The sequence below is a fragment of the Malania oleifera genome, chromosome 7, assembly GCF_029873635.1.
Source record: "Malania oleifera isolate guangnan ecotype guangnan chromosome 7, ASM2987363v1, whole genome shotgun sequence".
Taxonomy (NCBI): domain Eukaryota; kingdom Viridiplantae; phylum Streptophyta; class Magnoliopsida; order Santalales; family Ximeniaceae; genus Malania; species Malania oleifera.
In genome coordinates, this window is record NC_080423.1 from 80,174,834 (window position 1) to 80,195,484 (window position 20,651).

A 20,651-nucleotide genomic window follows, 5' to 3' on the forward strand; every position below is an offset into this window, starting at 1 on the left:
TTCTTTCAGTCACAGATATTATGCATGCTAAAAAAACCCAAAACAAAACAAAACAAAAGGCTCAAAAGTAAATTGAAAAGATACATCCATTCAAATCCAAAATTAAAATTTCTGAACAGTGAACTGAATGATGTACATGTACAAGGAGGAGTTAAAAAGTGTCAAATCAGCTCAAGCTTGTTTTGAAATGAACTTCATGAAAAATAGTCTAATGGGTGGCTTGAGAGAGAGAGAGCACCATCATAAGCGTACTAAAGTGAGATTTTTGGCCCCCTTTCCTGCTGCTGCCTGTCAAATGTGGCTCCATGCTCGGTCAAATTTATTATCATAAAATCATAAATCAGTTTTAAGAACAGAGAGAATCATCCCCAAGATGTTATGGTAAGCATGGATGTTAGTTGAATTTCAAAAGCAGCAGCAGAAACCATGTAGTATATTGTTACACAAGTACCAAGCAATAAGGATATTACTACCCAAAAAGCTCAATAACACAAGCATGAGCAAAGCTGGGAGATTTTCATTTCCTCCACTGAATAATTTACAGGCCTCATCAATTAAAAATCTCTATGTGCCATGGTTTTTGAAACAAACAGTACAAATGCATAGAGAGTAATAAACTCTGAAACCCTTGATTTCTAAAAAGAGCTTGGATAAAGAATCCATGAAGCTTTAAGCATTTCATAAGAATGTCTACCATATAAACCTCTGGATCCCAGGCTCATGGTTCCAATGAAATGGTCGAAACAAGAACATCATCATTGTGAAGACATTGATGGCTATATAAAGAATTCCAGCTAGAAGCCAACTTCTATAATCATAAATAGGCGAATGAAGCATCAAGAAATAGAATGGAATGGTATAGTATCTGAACTCAATCAGGGGAGCAGGAACCAGAACAGCAGCAGAAGCCAGGAAATACGCCAACACCCCAGTCTTCTTCTGAACTCTCCCTGCCAATGAAAACATAAGGCCGCGGAATAGTTTAAAGGAAGAAACAATGTAGTGACGGGATTTTAGCACTAACCCAATATACTGAAAATGGAAAGCCATGAATAAATATATAGTGGGACCAGAATGTACTTCATTGACCAATGAAGTCCAATTATCCTCCGCCAAAGATAAAAAGTATAGTGCCGATTGTCAGCAAGAAGATAGGGATGAGCTAGGCTGCGACAGTCAATTCACTAGATGAAGAAAATTAACAGTAAAAAGCGAATGTAAATGAAACCGTGCAGTAAGAACTTGCAGGGTCATGGTTCAATAAATTAGTATATGCATATTATTTACTGATCAGACCTGAAAAAATGCACTGATAGGAAACCAGCAGTGAGAGCCAGAAACCCTATTAAAAAACAGTAGGGCCTATTCTTCCACATTAACTGGAACAGGTTCACAGCTTGACTAAAAGTGAAGTGCAGAGGAGCCATAGATATAGCAGAGACCAAACTAAAATAGAGTATCTGTGCCAAATGTGGGGAAACAGCATGAGCTTCTTTTGCACCTGCAACATGTTTATATAAAATAAGAGGCAAACCCTTACAGTCTTGCTAATTAAAAAATAAGTAGAAAAAGGAGGGCTTATACCTAAAACAACACTCCCATTTAAGAGGATAAATGCAGCAAAAGCCACCAACACTACAAAGAAAGGGCAGAAGGAAACCAAAAGCTCATACTTCAAATGCCATGATGAAATCAAGATTGCCTGAATCTCATCAAGCAAACCTGCAACATGAAACAAGAAGATATAGTCTAATTGCAGACAAAATACCAGGAGGAATATAAAACAATTTGATAGTCACAAAGTCCCGGATTTGATATCTCGTATTTCTACCAGTTATACCAATTGCCACAGCCATTCAATTAGATAAATTTTCAATTATGCTCAAATTTAAGAAGATAGATTGTAAAACAACTTGGATCAATTGAGCAAGCAAAATAAGAAATTGAAGAATATGTGACACAAAGGAGTTCCAGCAGGAAAGTTACTATATGAGCATCTAAAGTTAAAATTTATAGCATGGCTATAAGATCAACTATGTTATCCAGATCAATATATTAAACAACTAAGAAAGAATCCAAAAAGCATATAGCTAAAATAAGAAGGTTAAGATGATGATATGATCCATAAAGGAGTTGAACACATCCTTAATAAGCAAGGAGGAGGATTTGTAAAATAACTAAGATGGTTTGAGGCAATGTTACCTAGAATGTGTAACATTCCGGTTCAAGGAATGGGAATGGGATCGTGGTTCAACACAAGCTTTAAAACGTGGAATGTGAGGAGTATACTTATATGATATTTTGGTGAAAAGTATGTAAGTTGACTTTTATATTTTGAGGAAGATGTTGAAGTTTTCAAATTCTAGAAGAGACTGCCTTTTTTGCATAATAAATTTAGAATGGCTGAAAATGGAATTATAATGTGATAATTCTCAACTTTAACTAATAAAATATATATTTTGTGAAAAATATTGGATTAGAGATTTGGATCATTAGGTTTAGCATTCCAGAACAAAAATGTACCACGTTTCTGAGCGTTTGTACCAATTTTTGGTTTGCCAGGGTGTTAGTGTTTTCAAGTAAATAAGGACTGTGGGAAGTTACAGCTACACTGCATAACTGCAGTTGAAAAGAGTAATTTAATCCATGTTAGAAAAACTTGGGGAGGGTTATAGCAAGATTAAATTTGACTACAGTAATAAAAAATTATGTGACAGCACTCCAACTTTCAGGGGATATTGTCCTAACCTACTTGATTGATGATCGAATAAGACTGATGTAACTGACCAAAACTTTGAGACTTCAGGCTTTATTCTTGTCATTAAGTCAAATTATTATCAACACAAATTTCAAAATCAATTGCTTCGGTCAAATACAGAAAAATGCAACTATTTGCAAAAGGAACTGCAATGGATATGACAAAGAAACCACGGCTGATGCTGCCTTTGTGATGCATGTTATAATTCCCATATCAGAAATAAATGACACTACAAAAAATGCCCAAATGACAAATAACAACACACTCGTGTACTTGTGCACATGCAAGGATTGTTTCAGCCATACTTGATAAAAATCAATTTGAAATGTTTTTCTACAGAGGAAAAAGCATGTAATTATTTTCTGAAGGACGCCACAAGGACAGAGGAAGCTTTGTGAAAATTTTCTTTAGCTTTCACTTTGCCTCTTAGAAAAAATCTCATCTCCATGAATGCCAATTATTTGTGCCCATCAATTAGGAAAAGAAAAAGGCATAACTAATCAAACTTCACCCAACTAACCTTGAACACAATTGTTAGGGATTGCTTACATGAATTCTATACCCTCATTCGGCTCCATTGAAGAAAAAGGCTTAAAAGGCACAATGAAGGCTTGCCTCAAGACAAGGGAAATCCAGAATGCATAAAGGCTTAGGTTAGAAAAATCTTACTCCCAAAAGAAATACAATCCACTTGGGTATCCTTCCTGAGGCAAAATATGTGTTGGAGAGGAAAAACAGTTTTTGCTGGCTACCACAAGAATGCAAACTGACAAGGGAACCAATCAGAGAGGGATGGTTTCCTTCAGGTTGAAATGGAGTAATTCCCTTTTTAGACAGTTCATTCTGAAAGAACTGCGATTTTTCCCTATATTTTTAGGATACGGAGGCGAGATGCTTCAAAATGGATCCGTAAAGATATAATCTTATAAAATATCCCCAAGAGAGTATTGCTTTTGAATATCGAGAAAGAGTTTATGGTACTAACCCCATTGTTGAAGGTGTGAGCATCAATTCCAGCTTCCTTAGTTCATTGCATGAAACAATTCATGTCATCAGACCAGCGGAGTTGATGAGTATTAACTTAGTTTATTCATTTCTATAAGATATGGGTGTACAAGAATAGCTTTAAGTTCATAATGGTTCTGGTAGCTGTACCACATGAAGACAACACCAAAAGCTGGACAGGCTTAAATGGCACAGCAGTTTCTCTCAGAATTGTATACAATTAATGAGCTACAGAATCACATCTACTTTGAGCTGAAGTCTGCAGCAGAAAGAAAAAAGGTAATCCCAATGAATTTGCAAATTACTGTTAAGACATGCTCTACATTCCTTCAAGTTTATTGTTATTTTTGAGGCATATTCTTTTGCAACATAGTACTTTGTGACTTTTTTGTTCCATCACATATGTACATCTTGTAATAAAATAGAAATGCCGGAAACTGTAATGGATTTCAACTCAAATTTTGGAATTATATTATGTAGAAAAAGCTACACTGGGATCATTAGGACTTGATGCATATATAATATAAATGAAGGAAATAAATTGCTCGGCTGTTCATCTATAGGACCCCCCACTGTTCATATCATATGAACTGCTTGAGATTTGTTTGGTATCATTTCAATTTTCAGTTTTTGTTTTTATAGAATGAAGAAACAAATTATGACAAGGTGGCCATTTACATTGCTAGTTTTCTGTTACTGTTGGTTTTCAGCTGTTTTTAAAAAACTGAAAACCAAATTTAATGATTTTCAGTTGTTTTGACAGCTTGAATACTTTACTATCCAAAATTAACTTTTGCATATTAAATCATTCATTTTTTACATAATTTTTAATTAAAATAAGAATAAAATGACTAAATGATTTTTTTTTTTGGGGAAGTACGGACATGTTGTGGTGTACCACATTCCAACCAACCCCCCCCCCCCCCCCCAAAAAAAAAACCCCACTTTTTCTAAAACTAGGAGGAATCCCCACCAAGGTGGTTGAACCGTGGACCTCCCCAAAAAAAATATCAAAAGCAATTAAAAAATACATATTTTTTCGTTAATTTTCAACTGTACATAAGATTGTTCTAGTAGCACTAGAAGGGAGTTTTGAAATATAAAAATTTAGTAAAGCGATAACAAAAGTTTCTATCTTTAATTATTATAATACGCGTTAGAAGGGAATAAATTATTTTAGAAATTAGGTTGTTTGAGTGGCAGTATATACGAGGGCAGACCTGGAGCTATATGTAAGGCTCAAGGAAACCGCTGCCTCTTTTTTCTCTTGCTTTCTTCTTTTGTTCTCTTTTTCCGTTTTTCTCAGCTCTATCTCTAGCTTTAAAACATGGTATCAAATCAATAATTTCCTCTAAATCTGAGCTGTTTTTTTTTTCATAACAAAAGAAGAGATTTCATTTATAAGAAGAGATTTACAAAAAGGAGAAAAAAAGACTTTTCCCGTTAAATTTCTGGAAATATCCAAAAAAATACACTAATAAAACTCCATTCTTGCTGAACCTCCAAAAAGCTAACCCCCTTAAAGCAACCAAACCCAACACACCATAAAGAAGCCAGGTAATGAACCTTCCCCCAAACCAGCTTCCAATTCAATTTTCTCCCTGAAAAAATCCATCCATTAGGCTCCAACCATACTCCACACAACACTGCAAAAATACTGCATTTCCAAAGTGCAACCCTCTCCTTTCTTCTAGACTTCTACCAAACCCCTCAAAAGAAATACACAACAATTCCTCCACTGATGCTGGGCGAACACAAGATTCTCCCATCACACCGAAGAAACTATTCCAGATTCTCCAAGCATAGTCACTGTGTAAAACTAGATAAGGTGCCGTTTCAGAATTCAAATTGCATAGCATGCAAACATCTAGAGATAAGGCCTTCAAAGGTCTCCTGATCTCCTTTAAATCTGAGATGATTTTCAGAAAGAGTCCTTTATTTTAATTATTTTTTTTCTCTTTATCTTCCCCTAGTTAGTTCTCAAATCTGATTTTCTGGGATAGTTTGAGAGTCGTTTAGGCACTATTCGTCTTGGTTTGGTGGTGTAGCATCCTCGGTTGGATGCTGTGTGTGTTTGTGGTGGTTTGCTAATCTGAAGAAGTTATAACCTGTTTCGTGTATAGTCCTATGTTGTTTGTTGTTAAACTATGGCATGATGGTGCTGTTTTACCATCATGTATTCATGATCGCCTGCTTGCTTGTAATCTTGTATCAGTTGCCTGTGATTTAGGTTAGTACTTTATTTTCCTGCTCTTGCCTGCACTCCCTCTAGTTGCCACCAGCAATGATGCCTGCAGCTGCCACACAATCATGTTGTTTATTAAGTGCCTGGTTCTTCTTGTGAGCTACCTTCTTCAACATAGTCAAGCAATTCCTTGTAGGCTTGTTACTTCAGTTTTGAGCTAGCCTCTTCAAGTTCTGGATCTTTGACGGTCTAAAGTGCTGCTCTGTGCCTGTGTGCACCCTGATTCTGCAGAGTTGTTGTGTTATTCATTCTCAATATTGGTGCGTGCTGGCTGCAGAGTATAGGGGGGTGTTTTTTGATGGCATGAGAGAGCTATATTGCTAATGTACAGATGAAAACCATCAAATTCATTGGATCTTCAAACTACTTGTTGTGGTCTCACAGTGCATGTGCATATTAACGTGAAAGGGAAGTCAAAAGTATTTTTCCATTATGCACCATCTTCACACTCCATGAATTAATTACACATTGCTTGTGTGGCTGTGGAATAGCTCAGAGCCATGAATTGTTGCGAACATGATGTTTCATAGAACAGCCAAGGGTATATGGATGATATTCATGAAAGCTTCTACAAGATAAAATAAACTCGTATTTTTTTACCTATATTGGAAGTTTTTTTCAAATATGAACAAGAACGTAGGTCCAATATTAAGTATTATAGCACTTTAAAGGGTATACAGGAGGAACTAAACATCTATCAACCAATTAGTTCTGGCGTTGAAATGATTAAGAGATGAAGAGCAAAGTTTTTGGCTGCCAAGTTTCTGTCTGGGCTTTATTCCATGGCGATCAAATTCTTACAGATGAATCCATACCATCCATGAATGAAGCAAATGCTAGAATCCAATGGATTGCAAAGATGGTTCTTGGTCTTTTTCTCAAGTTTCTTCCCATAATAGTTCAGCTATGGCTAACAATGCATCCAACTATTGTAAGGTAAGTGTTGGATGATAGGGACGGGGGTTTAGAAAGCAGTCATGGTAAAGGTAGTGTATTAGGATGAGGGGATTGTCATGGAAATTCTCACATTTGCATTGTGACAAGGAAAACTATGTTGTTGATCACTGTTGGGATCTCCATGGAAAATTGATTAGGGCCAATAAGTCTGTTGCCAAGGGTGATTCCACAATTGAAACTTTAGGTGCATCTGACCAAAGAGTTGAGTACATCATTTACTATGTCCCAAAAGGAGTATAACGATCTTGTTTGCATGGTTCAATATGTCCAAACTCAACTGTCTATATCTAATGCTATTGTGGCTCATTCAGCTACATCTGAGCTTCTTGCCTTAAGCCTCTTCATCCTCTTCACCATAGGTTAATGATCATTGTGCCTCCACCTCCCCTATGAAAGGCATTCCTAATTTATTTAAGTCCTTGAAACCCACTACTTAACACTCAAAGGTTACTCTTGTCTAGGGTTCAGTTACACTAGTTTTTTTGTGGCAATATTGTTTTTTCCTTCCATCTATTCCCTTGTGTTATATGTGCTTAAATTTCCCTTGAGCCCGTTATCAGTTAGTCAATAACTAAATCTCAAAATTGCTCTATAACCTTCTTTCCTTCTTATTATGTTATTTAAGATCTCCAAACAAAAAAAAAATTGGCGGGAGGCTTGAGAAGGACCGCTTGTACCATTTTCAATGGTGATGGTGGTAGATCCAATTCTTGTCATATTGCTCCCCTAATTTCCAATCATGGTTTTTCCCTTAACCAGCACATGCACGTTCAGTGGCACGCAGATTTGGCATCCATCCCTTAAAAAACTATAACAAGTTTTTTTGTAATGTTTAAGTATGTTTCTCGTTTTGAGTGTTCTAGGCGTCAATTTGGAAAAGCGTGTTAGGACATCTTTTCCGTCTAGAATCAAGTCTCATAGTGCATCACTGTTTTTTCTTATTCATTAAGATGTTCAGGGCGTGTGTAGAGAGTCAAGAATTCGTCCGTTAATCAATATTTTGGTCACTTTGGCTATAAAGGAATGCTAGCGTTTTTAAAGATCAAAAGACTCCTCCAAGATTGATATGGGAGAAAGCTATTTTTCTTTCTTCTTTTTGGGCTCATTCTTTCAAGGCTTTTGGGGGTTTTTTGCTGCCCAATATTCAAAGGGATTGGAAGGTAGCTTTGATGTATTTTCTTTTTCTTTCTTTCTTTTTCTTTTGTGCTTTGTTCTTGGGGTATTTCTTATCCTCGTTTCATTGTAATTATGTTTTTTTTAATAGATTTATTTTATTATGTAAAAATAAATTAGTCCTTTATAAATGATTTTTCACATATGACTTGGATTTATTTGTTAAAAGACAGATGAATTTTTGAATGTATTTACTCAATATTACCAGGAAATATGAACTTGGTTTGGCATTGATATTCAAATTTTTCGATTCGATAATGTATTAAATTTGTTCAAAATGAGCTTAGGTGTTTTTTTTTTTTTTTAATCGTGGCCAAAGGATTATTCATCAAATAAAATGAGTACATACCCCTCAGCAAAATGGAGTAGCTGAAAGAAAATATAGACATTTATTTAACATTGCATTGCCTCTCCTCATTCATATGCATATTCCTAAAATATTTGTACTGCATTAGGATTCCCTCAATTTTTCTATGGGGAGCAAATACACTTCTCCGTTGTGTACCTAAAAACATCCATGTTCTCTATTGTACCTTGTGCCTTTGGGTGCATGTGTTTTGTTCTTGTCCCATGGTCAGAACAAGTCCTCTTGTGCTATTAAATGTGTCTTTGTCAGGTACTTAAGAACTCAGAAAGGTTAGATGTTATGATCCCCACACTCCCAGGAAATATACTAGTGCAGATGTCACATTTTTTAAGGGACATCTTATTTCCCTAGGGCAGGGTCCTCCTTGGATGAATCTATGCTAAGTCCATCAATGATTTATGATCCCCCATTTGATCCTCTTGTTCCTATCATCATCTCTCTCAAAATCCTCTACTCCTCTTCCAAATGCATCAATCACAGACCCAAAGAAACAATTAAGGATTTATGAAGCACAACAGGCGAGCACAAACATCACTACCAACATGCAGCTGCATCACTGCTACAACTTCTAGTTTTGGAGATCCATCTGAGTGTGACTTGGATTTGCCCATTGCTTACCATAACAGTACTCAAACATGTACTCAACAACCTTAGTTGCCTATCCTAGTGCTCATTATGTTTCAATTCTCTACTTTCCTAGTTCTACGTGTTCTTTTGTCTTGTTTATTTCCTCCTTGCTATCCCTTCCTCACATGTTGGAGTGCTTGTTAACCATGGGTGGATGCATGCAATGCATGTAGAGATGAATGCCTTGACCGCTCGAGGGACATGGGACTTGGTGGATTTTCCTCCTCGTAAGAAGATGATTAGGTGTTGTTCGGTCTACACCATCTTCCTAACAGCTCTACTAAATGGCTTAAGGCTTCATCAGTTGCCAAGGGGTATGCCCAAACATATGGTATTGGTTATTTTGAGACCTTCTCGCCCATTGCTCGAATCGGCTATAAAGAATGCCTTATTGAAGGAGATTTGTAAGGAGAGATATACATGGTTTGGAGTAGAGTCGTTTATCTTGCGTCACTGTGGATGTCAGCTAATGGCTATTTTTGTCATGTTTCTCTGGAAGACCTACAGTGGGAATAGTTGGCTCTGCTTCATTGAGTTGAATTTCAAATTATGATGATCTTCTGGCGTAATTGTGAAGGGAGGATTCCTTATGCTCCCAGGTGTTCTCTTTTCTTTTCCACTTTTTCTCTTTTGATGTACATTCTTATCTCTTCTAATAAATTTCTTTCTTTATCGAAAAAAAAACATAGAGCAACCTCTGCAGGATGTTGCTCAAGAGAGGATGGTAAAGTATGTATGTTGCATATCGCCATTTATGGTCTTAATAAATCTACTTGAGCCTGGTTCAATAAATTCATGTGTGATGGTCTTTAGTTCGACTTCATTTTTTTGATAGCAAACATTAGACTTTATCCAGTGCTACTTTGATCAATCAATATTCATCTTCAAAAAGGAGACACCTGTAGTACTTCTAGTGGTTTGTATTGATATCATCACTGACAGTGACCAAAGCAGGATTTTAGATGCTAAGCAGTGCTTCAAGCTAAATTTCAAATCAAGGACTTGGATACTCTATGTTACTTTCTTGGTATTAAGATTGTACAGTATAGAAAAGGGTTGAATCTATCTCAACAAAAATAGACCTTGACTTGCTAAGTGAGAGTGGTTTGTCGGGAACTAAACCAATTGATACTTTATGGATCCTAACATAAAGTTGTCTAGGGATATCAGACTGGACTATGAAGACAATTGTCGATATAGGCAGTGGTTGGCAGGTTGATCTACTTGACTGCCACTAGAGATCTGCCATATCTTCTAGAGAAGGGATGGTGTGTCAATTTATGGAAAACCTCAAACAACCACATTAAGATGATGTTTATAGGATTTTGCAATATCTCAAAGGCTCTCCCAGCTGATATTTGATATATAAATGTAATAAATGCAGATTGGGCTGGCTTTGTTGATGGTCAAAGGTCTACTACCAGTGTTTGTAAGAGGCAATCTAGTTACCCAGTGTAACAAGAAGCAAACTACCACAGCAAGATCCAGTGTTGCAGCAGAATACCAAGCTATGGATCACAACATGTATGGGCTTATCTGGCTGAAGTCTGTTATGTCAGAGATGGGATTCTCTGTAACAAAATGAATAGCTATGTTTTATGATAGTCAAGCTACCATTTTTATGTCCCTAGCAATCCAATATTTCATTAGAGAACAAAGCACATTCAAGTTGACTGACATTTTGTGAGGGATGCTGTTTTGAACAAGGTCATGAGACTTTGTGAAATCAATAGGTGATGTTTTCATAAAGCCTTTATTTTAGCACACCTCATCTAATGGTTGCAACAAGCTGAGGGATGCCCTTTTCATTCTTGCTTTCTTCTTCTTTTCTTCTCTTTTTATCTCCTCTTCTTCACTGCTCCATCGCTAACCTTACAACAAATAATAAATGCCATTAAAAATATTTTTTACAATTTTTCAATTGTTACGTACAATAAGGTTGTTTTGGTAGCACAAAAAAGTGAGTTTTGATATAGGATAATATAGTAAAATAATTACAAGAATTTCTACTTCTATTATAATATCTTTTAATTTGTATTCTTTTTGCATATTTGTTATTTTAATTATATTTTTTAATTGTTATTTGATTCAAGGATAAAAATGAGCATTTGTTCAATCAAGTTTTCTAATTTGTTTTGGTTTTAGAATTATTAACCAAACAAGCTCAGTTTTTGGTTTTTAATTTTTATATCTGGTTTTCATTTGCATAATTTTTTACAATGATACCAAACAACCCTCAACCACCAATACAGAAGACCTGGAGCAAAATTAACCCTTCATTTCTTTTTATGCCAAGTTTTTTTAAAACTTTTACTCTTCTTCAAACAGAAGTGGAGGGAAAATATTTTTGCTTATTATGCAAAAGAAGAAGGATTTCCTTTTATCTTTTTTAACTTCTCTGCATTTCTGCAAATCGGCTGAGGGGGCACATCAAAGGAGCAATTCTAGAACCCCAGCCCTTTGAATTGGATGCCAACTTGGTGACCCCTACAATGAAGAAGAGGAGATAAGATATACTTAAACAATATCAGGTAAATGAACTCCCCACCTTTTTTTTAGTTCTATTTATTGGGGAAAAAAAGAGCTAAATAAAATGCTTATAAGACATTTTAAATTTTGCAAGCAGATATTGATGAACTCCATCGAAATTTGGCAGGAGAGAAGAGCAAGGGGTAAAGGTCAGTTTTGTAATGAGGCAGTCATATTTGTGTATTTAGGTCTCCTATTTGTATCAATAAGTTTATACAGCATAGAACCCCTCGCCTATACGGTATAGAATCCTCACCAACAGTTGTTCCCTCTCCTGCTAATAATCAGGGTATGTTTGAAAAAAAAAATACTAGTTCATTTACAAGATAATGCAACTTATTGTAGGTTTTTGGCATGCCAACTTGCCAAGTCACATGGCAAAGGCAAATGCTTTTGATGGAGAAATATCAAAGGAAAACCCAAGATGCAATAACCAGGGTATATTTGAAAGAATGCTTTATTTACAAAATAATGTAATCTAATGTTTTCCTAAGGCAAGGGAAAACTTAACATCCATCTAGAGTTTATATTTAAGAAACATAGGATGTTGCAATCTGTTGTGCTGAATATTTTCTATTTTGTTATTGTTTTTATTTCTACTTTTTGGTAATTTTCTTACAAATCCCACCCCCCAAATATTTCTATTTTTTCCAAAAACTGATAACTGGTGTAGTGTTGCACCCACATCTGGCTGCACAATGTTAATTGGGAAGGATACAATGGAAGGGATATTCAGTTACTTCTTCCTTTTCAAAAATCTACATTTGTGTAATAAACGTAAGTAACTTCATCATTATACTCTTCCAAGTCCAACTTCCACAAACTAGAACTGAGTTAATGAATTCTGTACATCCCCTCCTCCCCCCCCCCCCCGGCGGGCCCTTCCAATTCATAATTTTTGTAGCTGATGTTTCAAATAGAATTGGGACATTATCTATTTCTGCAATGATCTCCCATTAATATTTGAACATCTTTATTTTCTTTAGCATACACAATGAGCTATTATGCACATTCTATTTAGTAATGGATGGCTTGTGACAATAAGGTTTCTAATTTCTAAATTTTCCCACTTTCAAAGCCCAGACTTCCAGCACTAATATTCTTATTGTTATCATTTTACTGAAGCTATTACCGTAAGTGTCAGTTAGTGCCGTAGATATTCAGTAGATAAATGTTTAATTAAAATGGTAAATTGAGGTACTTTCAACTGTAAAAATGGCAAATAATAAATTCTTAAATTAAATTATTAGCTAAATATAATATCTAATTAAATTATTTACTACATTTAAAATGTGTAGCATTTCCAAAGCAATGTTATAAATTAATGAGATATGCCTTTTATTCATTTGCCAATTTAAGCTACAAGATATATCAACATCTTGTTATTCTTATATACATAGTTTGCTGCTGAATTGTCATGCTCAAATTATGAATGTAACATTTTTGGTTTAATATTTTGTTTAGATAAGAAAGGAAGATATATTGAGAGAGAGAGAGAGAGAGAATACAAGCAAGAGAGGATAAGCACCCTCAAAGAAAACTAAAAAAAAAAAGGTAAAGACCACCCCAAACCATAATCGCCCACAATCCAAACCACTTTTACCCTCCACCCAAGACCCTACTAAGCCTAAACAAAAATCTAGAACCTCTCTCAGACCTTTGATTTAGTATCTAGTTGACTGCTTTTCTACTTTTCTTTCATTTTTCTTTTTAAAAAGGGACTTCTTATTCACCTTATTGTATATTCATTATTTTCTAACAAAATCCTCTTCTTCTCTCATCAAAATAACACACACACACAAACACATATATATAACTATTTAACATTTTGAGTTTTAGGTTGTCACAGGTTTCTGCTAGTTTTTTTCAGTATTAACTACTTTTTCTATTTCTTTTAGAAAAGTAAGCGTACTTTATGACACTAAATATGAAATATGTAGGAATCAATACTCAATATGATACACCATGTAACAACTATGCTATGTTGGTAATACATTTACCAGGCAAGAGTTTACTCTACCACACCTTTGAACTTCCAAAGGCAGTAAGTTTCCTCTCTTTCTGCCCCAATCCCAACCACTTTACTACTCCCACTTCATGCTTATAAGATAGCTAATAGAAAAATGGACATGCTACCAAGTACAAATCACTTTTTTTTTTTAAAAATTCAAATTTAGATTCAAGACAAGTGGCAAGCTCTTTTTTTTCCATTTTTGAGAAAATACAAGCTTGTTTTTTACATCTAATGAAAATGGTGGAATTGATCCCGGATAGGACCGCGGGGATTTAAAATATTTTTACAGTTATAAACTAAAACGAGGAAAGAGTTGCCAGAGAAAACGAAACCTGATGCATTTGCGGTTGAAGAGGTGCTTGTATTGGTTCTAAAATAATTGGCCCCATCCACAGCATTCCCCAGCTTTCGCTTTCTCAAGTTTGCGCCCATTGTGACATTCTTCCTGATTGCCACATCATCTACAATTACATTATCTCTTTGATGGACCATAGTAATATTGATAATCTCCGTACATGCAACGAAAAGCATCCAAATAATATTTGTTTGTCGAATTAATATGGAGACAACCCCCAGCTGGATAAAAGGAAATGAAAACAGGTTACCAAATAGATAAACTATAACATCCATTGTCCAATCAGTTTTACAGCAATAATTTCTGGTGACATAACTTTATTGGCCTTGTAGGAACTCGATAGCGTTGAAATTTCACCCATATTTTGGAAGAAGGGGGGGGGGGGGAACTAGTCTCCAGAACATGATCTCGACATGTTACAGTACTTGTGTCATAGAATCTACATTTTCCCACTTTTGGATGGCAATTGATATTTTCCTAATGTTCTCTTAAAGTTGTCCAAACCAGTGCCTAGCAACAAAGTGGAGAACTAACAACAAGGTCTGCCACAAGAAAGGATAATTACTTAGCTACTTTTTTTAGGTAAGTGGGAGGGAAAGGGAATAAACTAAAAGAAATAAACACTCTTTAAGTCCAGAGCTATAAAAAACGCACCAGTCCATCTCTTTATTCTGTGAATTATGGCTTGGGATCCTCATGATACTTCAAGACAGTAAACAAGTAATGGCAGAATACATGAGGGACAATCAAACAAGTTTGGAAATAATGGTTGTATATGATTTCAACGGTAGCTAAACAAAAAACAAAACAAAACATGCAATTGCATGAAACAATTATCATCTTCAAGGGAACCAGGCAAGTGAAGATGCACGACTCTAAGGTTTCAGATGTAGGACAGCAACAGAAATTTAGAAACAGGGAGAGAGGGAGAGAGAGAGAGAGAGAGTTATTGGGAGAGAATTGAAGAAGAGAAGGAGAGGAGAAGAATTACAGAAGTACGAGGGAGAGATTGAAACAGCAAGCAGAATCACAGAATAGAATTAGAAGGCAGCATAGGGTTAAGGACAGACAGAACAGAAGAGAAGGGAAGGAGGAGGAGGAAGAAGGAACAAGAAGAAGAAAGGAAGAGAGGAGTGGGGAGGTTGCATTAGAGAGAGAGCGAACTGATACTATTTTTACTCCTCAAATCATCAATTTCTGGCACATTATCAGTGCAATCCAATCCTACAACGAATGGATGAGCCAAAAGCATTTCAACAGCAAACTTGGACATTGCCTTCCTCAAAAAATACTATTTCAAGAAATCTCTCGCTTTTCTGAACAAGCTACTTGGAATTTGCAGCAATTCATTAACTGCACCAATCTAAGACACAAGGCCCTCATGTCTGGATCGTTTGGAACCACTTATAGAAAAGTACTTTTCTGGAAAAAGTATTTACTCTAAAAATAGCCCAGGATTACTTATTATAAGTACTTTTTCAGATAAATAATTTGTTTTCCAGAATATTACTTTTCAAAAAAAAAATACTCACTTTCCTAAAAAAAGTAGCTTGGAAAAGTACTTTTTTTAAAGTAAGTATTCATTTTAAGTGTAAACCAAACACTACTTATTGACAAAGTACTTAATTTAAGTACTTTTCATAAGTACTTACTTTTTAAGATGTTCCAAATGGGGGCTAAATCAGCAACAATGAGTCATGGTAGCCTTTCAGTTAGCATCTCTAGCACCACACAACCAAGAGCCCAAATATCATAAGGAAATCCACGTATCCCACCAACCACAGCTTCGGGGTAGAAACAGTGTAGCTCCTCTCAAGGATACCATACACTCCTCTTGATCAATCCAAAATAGGCAGTCTTCGGCACAAGTTTACTTGAACTAGAATTGGGTAGAAAAAGTAATGGCCCATTTAGTCGCAGAAAACAATTTTCATTTTCCATTTTAAGTTTTTCAAAAAAGTACAAAAAAGGTTAGCTAATTTTTCAGTTTTACAACAATTGTATAAAAAAAATTGAAAAATAATAAAAAGTATTGGCTCTATTCGCTTGTGGAATAATTTTATTTGCCATTTGTTATTTTTCAAAAAATTACAAAGACACCACCTTGTTTTACAATTCTAAATTTCTACCAGAAGTTGGAAAATATTTTTTTATTACTTTCTAGACTTTTTATTTCCAACCTTGCGGTTGGGGGCATAGAATTCAAATCTCAGATTTGGCTTTGTAAGGATTTATAGCAGTTATAGCATAAAATCCACACATCCAACTCCAAGCCCCAAAATTCATGCTTCCAAACACTATCCTATATAACTTTTGGAAAATTGGAAAACAAGTTGTCTTTTTTGCAAATATTTTGAAATCTAGAAATAAAAAATGAAAACCTATTTTGAACAATTGAACAAACCCTTTATTTTTTACCTTTTCATACAAACCTTGGAAAATTAAAAAGTAAGCTGCAATTTTTATAATTCGTTCAAGAACAAAAAATGGAAAATGAAAACTATTTTCCACAACTAAACGGGCCCTAATAAGTTCTTGGGCTTTAAATGGGTATGATTGCAACAGCAAGAACATGATGGCGATCGGAGAATAGCCCTGGTGTTGGCCCTTAAGCTAATTCAAGATAGAGAGCAATGGCAAATGGTGCTCTTCACGATGACACCACTACGGGCATACTCCAAAATTAAGTCGTAGAATATATGCATGGTCTTAAATTTCCACGAAATTGTCAAAATTTTTGTTAAAATTTCCGATTTCCACTACCCTCGAAATTGAAATGGCAGTCAATTTCCGTTTTACATAATTTCCATTGAAATTTCAATGAATCATTTGAAATTTATTGAAATCTCAAAATTTTAAGGAAACTTATCGAAATTTTAACTATAGAACCAATTTCCTTAGAATTCAAATGAGAGATTTAGGAGTGAAGTGAAATTTCTCTCTTAATTTATTTTTATTTTTTATTGAAACAAAAAGATTATTACAACAGATTTTGAAATTATATGAAAAAAAAATTACAGCAACATTTTTTTATCTAAACATTCATGTCTAAATTATCATTATTTGTATAATAATAATATTTAAATGGTTTAGGAATTTCATTTGTATTAACTGAATTTTTGTAATACACATATCTTATACACAAATTATATTACAACTTTTTACACCACATACACAACAGAGATGAATTTAAGTTGTAATATATTAGTCCTAAAACTTATGTCATCGTATCTATTAACCATTTCTAAAGTTCCATAAAAGAATTCCATGATTAGCTACTGATTTCCAATTTTTTTTTTCAAATCAAAATCAACATTTCCGTCAAAATTTCCACACTAGAGGAGCTTCGAAATTTGAGTCGAAATCAAAATTTAAGACCTTGAATATACGCTGTCCATTTTCATCGATGGTTGTCTCTTTTACGAGGCATTGAAAAATGTTAGAACACCCATGAAGATTGTTCAGAATTTCTCTCTCTTGCAAAGTAACAAAAGAAAAGACCTCGTAGGATTTGATCGCCATGACACCCATGAAAAAAAAGTCCGCCTTTCTTCTTCTTCTTCCTAGTGTTGGCAATAAAAACAGAGCCAAAAATGACTTTGGAGATCAAAAACCCTTTAAGTCTCTAACACATGATCCTTCGTCTCCATAATCATATACGACTCTTCCAATGAACACCTTCAAACAAGGGATACTCATCATGGCTTACTAGTTGCATATCTTCTTATTCCTCCATAATTTTGTATTGATTTTCTTCGAAATAATTGCCATTATGAAGGCTCATTATAATCCGTCGTGTTTTTGTTGTTAGCTCAATCCTATTCTCCCTAATATTCACAAGCTAAAAAGAAAAATTCAAAGATGGATTCCAAATCAAATGTTGATGAGACTCAAGGGCATCAATAAGTAGTGAAGCAAGTTCTTTGTTAGCTAGTGCTGCCTCAATAAGTGCAAAGGAGTTCTTGCCACCTTTAAGCAATATGTTCTTTGAACGTTCTCTACTCATCGTCTTAATGCTTTAAAATCAAGTCGAGTGTACTAGTATGGAATTAATACTGCTCAAAGGTTGCCTCAACTAGATAAATGAAGGAGCTTAAAGCCCCATGTAACATCTAAGGGAGCCCCATAATCATATTCATCACTTCCTCCATACTTTCTCTTCATGTCTCTCCTCTTTCTTCTTAGTGCTCACAATCCTAATACAAGAAAGAGAAATGAAATCGTCATGATGAATACAATTAAGTGATGGGGGATCATGGGTCAAAGGGCCTTTGATCAACAAAGCCAATTTCAATTATGTTTTTATTGCCAGTCCCAAGAAGAGCAAGAAGAAAAGCAATGGCCTTCCCTTGGGTATCATGACTGTCAAATCCTGCGAGGTTTCTACCTCCATTACTCTATGGGAAGGGACAAATTATTCATGGATGTTCCAACATTTTGCAATGCTTCGACAAAGAGACAATTACTAATGAAAATGGGCAAAAGTCAATAGATGTTCTACAACATGCATTTCAAGTATGCATATGGAGGAACTTTGGGTGTTTCATCATGAAGAAGGCCACCACCGCTGCTCTCATTCACGAAAGAGATGTCAGAACCTACACCAGCACTAATGCTTCCATCACATTCATACTGCCAGTTATGTTCACTGCGATTTAAAGCCTGAGAGCAACTTACTTTTTCCACCCAAATTAGGTTCTAATTCCAGTAAATTTGTGCCCAAAATTGTCAATTTAGGATTGGTCAAGAGAAGGAGCATATAATATCCTTACTTGAGAGGAACTACAATGCATCTATCCCCCAAAGCTATGTTTGATGGGATACAAGGACCCTTATGATATTTGGCCATCTTGGTTGAATGGTGTTTGAGATGCTGACCATGAGGGCACCGTGGCTAGGTGTTGCAAAATTAGGCCTTCTCTCCCGAATTAGCACTCTCAATGAATTGCCGCAAATTCCAAGTTTATGTACAAAAAAAGGAGAGATTTTTTGATGCAGTTTTTTGTGAGGTAGGCTATGCAGAGGTTCGCTGCTAAAATGCTTTTGACAAACCCATTTGTCACAGCATTGGACTATGATAATAATGCTCAAGAAATTGATGATTTGAGGATAACAAGGAAGAAAGAGATATACTTTTTTTTTCGCAGGAGGAGGGGGGCGAGTGGGACACATTTTTTAGAATTCCACTTGTGATTTTGTCCGACATTGGAAAAATAGAGTGGAAGATGGGTGCTTATACACATGGTTGGGCCCAAGAATTAATAAGCGTAAACTTTTGGATCAAGTTGATGTTTCACCCATATATATCAAGCTCACCCATGGACTCCCCAAATCAAGACAAGAATTCTCAATTCAATTCAACAATAACCTTCTCTTACATGACTTTCGCATACTATTTATAAGAAAGCCTAAATCACAAAAATTACACAAAAACCCCTAAGATGCATGAAATTATTAGCAAACCCCTAAATTACCTAAATATTACAAACCAACCCCCAAATAATCATAAACATAATTAATTATCCTAAATCTAATAACTCCTCAATCCAATTCTCCTTAATCAGCCTCCAATAAAGGTCTATTCATTGCCTTGCTTCTGTCCTACATCAGTTTTCCTAGTTGATAGAGCATTTGTAAATTTGTAAATGTTTCCAACCAAAAATTAGCTACTTCACTAATTGTTTTGAAATGTTAAAAATTCAAAAAAAAGCAGAAAATCTGGAAAAAAAAAAAGACCTCTATCATGATGTATGCATTTACATAAAAGCAAATAATCAAAGAAAAGAAAATACACATACACCATAAAACATGTTGATTAACTTCAATAACACGTTTTAAAGATTATATGAAGTATTTTGAGATAATTTCTTTACCAATGCACTGAACTGGTAATTCTTCTTCAGCGCTGCTAAATACATGGCCAGGACAGCAGTTAGTGATGCTACATCTGTATAGTAAAGGAAAGTGAAGAACCAGTGAAGTGGGTACAAAGCTAAAATGACTGCACAAAGAGTTGCTTTTCTTCTGTCAAGAGCTGGCCTCAGATGGATGATTATCTCATAAAAAAGAATGCTGCATACTACTGCCAAGATACCATTGATGGAGCGAAGAACTGCAGTAGAGCAGACATCTGAAAATGATGAAGCTACTTGTGCACATAGCATGCCTGGAAACAAAGAAGCAACATGGGCAAGTGAAAGATAGTACCTGCAAGAATTTTAAAATTGCATAAACAACTTCTCTTTCTACTATTTTGCAAACCTCCAAATTTAAAAAGAAAAAAAAAAAAAAAAAAGTCCTTTGCATTAAACAGCAAGCTCCATTTGGTGGCTCAAATAGTGAGGGAAAAGAGAAGAAATCTGGAGCGATCCAGTGCCTTTGATTAGTCGATACGTAAAATTAATTGATGAACAAAAAACTCATCATTAATTAAACAAATAAAAAAGATATAGAAAAATGACAGGGGTCAGTGAACACACAGGCCAGGGGGAGTGGTGATCATTGGATCCCAACTTCTGAAATTGCCCTTGCAGTACTGTTGAGCCTGAGGTATGTGGAAGATTTCATCCTGCAAGCGATTTTGAATATGATCACACAATATAAACACAGTTCTGTTTGTCA

The 20,651-nt window shown here is 35.3% G+C and overlaps 1 protein-coding gene across 9 annotated transcripts in view; it reads right to left on the minus strand.

Annotated features, from left to right (window-relative positions):
• Nucleotides 1–497: 497 nt before the first annotated feature.
• Nucleotides 498–20,651, minus strand: part of LOC131160092 (dol-P-Glc:Glc(2)Man(9)GlcNAc(2)-PP-Dol alpha-1,2-glucosyltransferase) — a 32,672-nt gene continuing 12,518 nt past the window's right edge. For 5 of the 9 annotated variants that reach the window (XM_058115421.1, XM_058115422.1, XM_058115419.1 and 2 more), the window contains exons 3-9: nucleotides 20,510–20,598; nucleotides 19,904–20,237; nucleotides 14,008–14,251; nucleotides 1,585–1,722; nucleotides 1,297–1,501; nucleotides 1,025–1,167; nucleotides 498–950 (exon numbers count right to left, since the gene is read on the minus strand). In XM_058115421.1, coding sequence (XP_057971404.1) covers nucleotides 691–950; nucleotides 1,025–1,167; nucleotides 1,297–1,501; nucleotides 1,585–1,722; nucleotides 14,008–14,251; nucleotides 19,904–20,237; nucleotides 20,510–20,598 — 1,413 coding nt within the window. In that variant the 3' untranslated portion in view covers nucleotides 498–690. Of the gene's footprint in view, nucleotides 951–1,024; nucleotides 1,168–1,296; nucleotides 1,502–1,584; nucleotides 1,723–14,007; nucleotides 14,252–19,903; nucleotides 20,238–20,509; nucleotides 20,599–20,651 lie in introns of those variants that run through there. The other 4 variants (XM_058115426.1, XM_058115425.1, XM_058115424.1 and 1 more) reach the window with 3 other exon arrangements.